We start from the raw sequence: 3,849 nt of genomic DNA, 5'->3' as shown, positions 1-3,849 counted from the left end.
CATTCCTGAAACTCTCCTGATTACTCAGGGGAGTCAAATATAGGCTCTTTGTTTAGCAGTTCAAAATTCCAACTTTAGCTGTAGTCACAACTCAATTGATCCCAACTAGATAATGATTACGCAAAAGTATGAACAGGAACAAGTGTTTGTTTGTCTGCAGTATGGCGATGTGGACACCAGCTGTATGAATTTGGCCCTAACATCTGTTGTGGAGGCAAAGTCCACAAAGTCGATTTTGGCGATGTCGCCCCACGGTGTTGCGGAGATCAACCTTACAACATCTACAACTCGTCCACCAACTGTTGCAATAAACGGCTTATCGTGTTCACACGGGAGCCCAACCTACGCTGCTGCAACAAGAAAACGTACAATATGCTCACCCACAGCTGCTGCTATCGTAGGGTGAAGCTAGGGGGCACCAACCACTCGTGCTGTGGGAGTCAGGCGTACAACGTCAACACACACATATGTTGCGGCTTTGCCGTCCAAGAGGGGCGTTATCCTTGCTGCGACACCCTGTCCTACAACAAGACAACGCACACCTGCTGCAAAGGCCATCTTCAGCCAGCTGTAACGGACCACGGCTGCTGCAATACTGTAGCCTACAACACCAGAACGCACACCTGCTGTGGACGTGGCAAGCACGTCTATCCAGGTGGAATTGGTCGTTACTGCTGCGGGAAAGAAACGTACGATTACGACACACAGGACTGCTGTGAAGGCGCGGTGCAGCCAGGGGGTCGTGACTATCACTGTTGTTCTAGCCAGTCTTACAACTGGAGGACACAGACATGTTGCCAAGGCAAAGTCCACGCAGGCGGGTACGGGCACTATTGCTGCGGTAGTGAAGCCTATAACATGACATCGCACAGCTGTTGCAGAGGCAAAGTCCACGAAGGCGGGTACGGGCATAATTGCTGCGGCAATAAAGCCTATAAAAGGGCATCACACACCTGTTGTAAAGGCAAAGTCCACGTAGGCGGACCGGATTGCTGCGGCAATAAAGCCTATAACTGGGCATCACACACCTGTTGTAAAGGCGAAGTCCAAGCAGGCGGGTACGGGCATTATTGCTGCGGCAGTCAAGCCTATACCATGACATCGCACACCTGTTGTAAAGGCACAGTCCAAGCAGGCGGGTACGGGCACTATTGCTGCGGCAGTGAAGCCTATAACATGACATCGCACAGCTGTTGCAGAGGCAAAATCAACGCAGGTGGGAGCGGCTTTCGTTGCTGCGGAACTGCCGCTTACAATGTCCAAAATCACGGGTGTTGCGGGAACGAGACCTACGACAAGGAAACCCAAGTCTGCTGTGCCAACACCGTCAAGTCTGCAGGACCTTCCCTTAAGTGTTGCAATACTGAGCTCTACAACAAAGAGACACACACATGCTGTGACGGTCGGATCCAACCAGGCGGTAAACGTCATCTCTGTTGCGGAGCCCAGGCTTACAGTTACAAATACGGGGAACAAAGCTGCTGCGGAGAAAAACTCTACAACACCACGACTCACGTCTGCTGCCTGTCTCAAACCTACAGCAAGACTACCCACAGCTGTTGCCGGTATGGCCAGCCATACAACAAGATGACACAAACATGCTGCAGGATGGTCATCCAGGCAGGGGGGATGGACCACGGTTGTTGCAACCTCCATGCCTTCAACACAACAACGCACAATTGCTGCAGAAGCCACATCCTACCAGGCGGCCTCGACTTCCGATGTTGCGGAGGCCAAACGTACAACACAACCTCACACAGATGTTGCGGGAGAAAAATAAGCTTACGCTCAGGGAGCCGGTGCTAAACGCGCGCGTTTCTTATCACACAGCAGCTGTAAGTGTAAGGTCAGAAAATAAATGTCTACAACCTGGTATTGGTTTATGCAGTGCATTATTCTACAATTCATAGCTACAATATGTAATGAGCTATAAGCTTATGGTGGTGATCCAAAACTTCCTACGACATAATTATAGTATTGTATTGTTTATTGTCCACAAAATACTTCAAAAATCAGGAATATCTTGCTTTGGCTGCTTAAAAAAAGAAGATCTATAACCAACCAAAACAGGAACAAAAACACATCCGACGTTATTGTGACGATCAACATTTTGTTGGAGAATGTGTTATTCATAGCTAGAAGTAAGAAATAATATTAACTAGTAGTGTCATCTTCTCTCAAAACTCCGTGAAAAAACTTGCAAAAATATTGTTGCTCTCGTTTCAGACCAATAAAATCAATGGTAAAAATGTAATCTTCTTACCCCCCGCGGGTTAGGGGGAGTCCCATATTGGTTGGGACGAGAAAGAATTTACCCGATGCTACCCAACATGTCGTAAGAGGCGACTAACGGTTCTGTTTCTCCTGTTACCCTTGTTAAATGTTTCTTGTATAGAATGTAGTCAATGTTTGTAAAGATTTTAGTCAAGCAGTATGTAAGAAATGTTAAGTCCTTTGTACTGGAAACTTGCATTCTCCCAGTAAGGTCATATATTGTACTACGTCGCAAGCCCCTGGAGCAATTTTTTGATTAGTGCTTTTGTGAACAAGAAACAATTAACAAGTGGCTCTATCCCATCTCCCCCCTTTTCCCTATCCCATCTCCCCCCTTTCCCCGTCGCGATATAACCTTGAATGGTTGAAAACGACGTTAAACACCAAATAAATAAAGAAAGAAAGATGTAATCTTCTTGTTATCTGGACGATCTCTAGTGCGCGCGTGTGTGTGTGTGTGTGTGTGGTGTGTGTGTGTGTGTGTGTGGGTATCTGTTTGTCAGTCTGTCTGTCTGTATACATGTGTCTGTCTATATTTTTTTGGGGGGGACGATATTTGGTGTAAGTGTGTTTGTACGTGTGCATATAATCCATTATTCCCCCCTCTGCTTCTTTACCTCTGTAAACTTGTAGAGCTAGTTATTTTTCGATAATGACCCAGCAACCATACAAATAACGAGCCAGCAACAGCCTGAATCCTCGATAGTGCAATGGGTTGAGAAGCTGTTCTGTTTTGGTACTACTTTTGCGACTGAAAAGTTCCGAACGCTCTATACGTACGAAATATACATCTCTGGAGCAAACAATACAAACATACCGCATTTAAATTAACAACTACAGGCCTGAACACATGAATCTCCATATAAAATCCATGAGTTAGGTTGTTTTCTGAATCTAGATCTGCTGTGCACACACCGTTCATCACAAGCAAATTCCCAAGGCAAATAACTCATACTCTTGCCGACAAGAGTAGTTCCCCTTCTTTTAACGCAGTTTCTTCGACAACACTGATTGCAATCCGACGGTCAGTTTTCAACAATATTTCATTTTATAAACAGATCACACGCAACCAAATGCACACATCTCATCAATTTAAACAACATAAAGCGGTTTCATACACTATTTTCCCCAGAAAACTGAACTTCATACAGTAATTAACGTTGGAACACGGGTGCAAAAGTTCGTCTGCTAGTCCCATTTGACGAAAGAACATTATCCTAAACTATACTAAAACATAAACAGAACACACAATATCTGCCTTTACCGCCACAGCAGAATAACAGCATATCTGTGTACTTGATTTTAGTCTAAAACAGGGAAACTGACAAGAAGTGTTAACAGAATGGAATGATTTGCACGGAACTATACAACCGCGCATTAATCGATCGCCTGCGCAGGTTGACTGGTTGAGTGATTCGGATTCGATCAAACTTTCGCACAAAAACTCCTGTTTTCTTTGAATAACTGAAGAAAGGAGGAATAAAGAGGTTACACACCTCGTCTCAGTGATTATTAAAAATAATGGTCTCAGTTCGCGGTCATGAAAAAGCTCGCTGAAGCTCGCATTTTTCATGA

General features: G+C 45.1%; 1 protein-coding gene across 1 annotated transcript in view; it reads left to right on the top strand.

Annotated features, from left to right (window-relative positions):
* The window catches only part of LOC138950688 (zinc finger protein 813-like), a 6,925-nt gene extending 4,240 nt beyond the window's left edge, over positions 1-2,685 (top strand). The window contains exon 3 of the mRNA XM_070322402.1: positions 161-2,685. Coding sequence (XP_070178503.1) covers positions 161-1,806 — 1,646 coding nt within the window. The 3' untranslated portion in view covers positions 1,807-2,685. The remainder of the gene's footprint in view (positions 1-160) is intronic.
* Positions 2,686-3,849: the final 1,164 nt, after the last annotated feature.

Source organism: Littorina saxatilis, linkage group LG16 (assembly GCF_037325665.1).
Source record: "Littorina saxatilis isolate snail1 linkage group LG16, US_GU_Lsax_2.0, whole genome shotgun sequence".
Classification (NCBI taxonomy): Eukaryota; Metazoa; Mollusca; class Gastropoda; order Littorinimorpha; family Littorinidae; genus Littorina; species Littorina saxatilis.
This window is presented reverse-complemented; position numbering and strand designations above follow the sequence as displayed.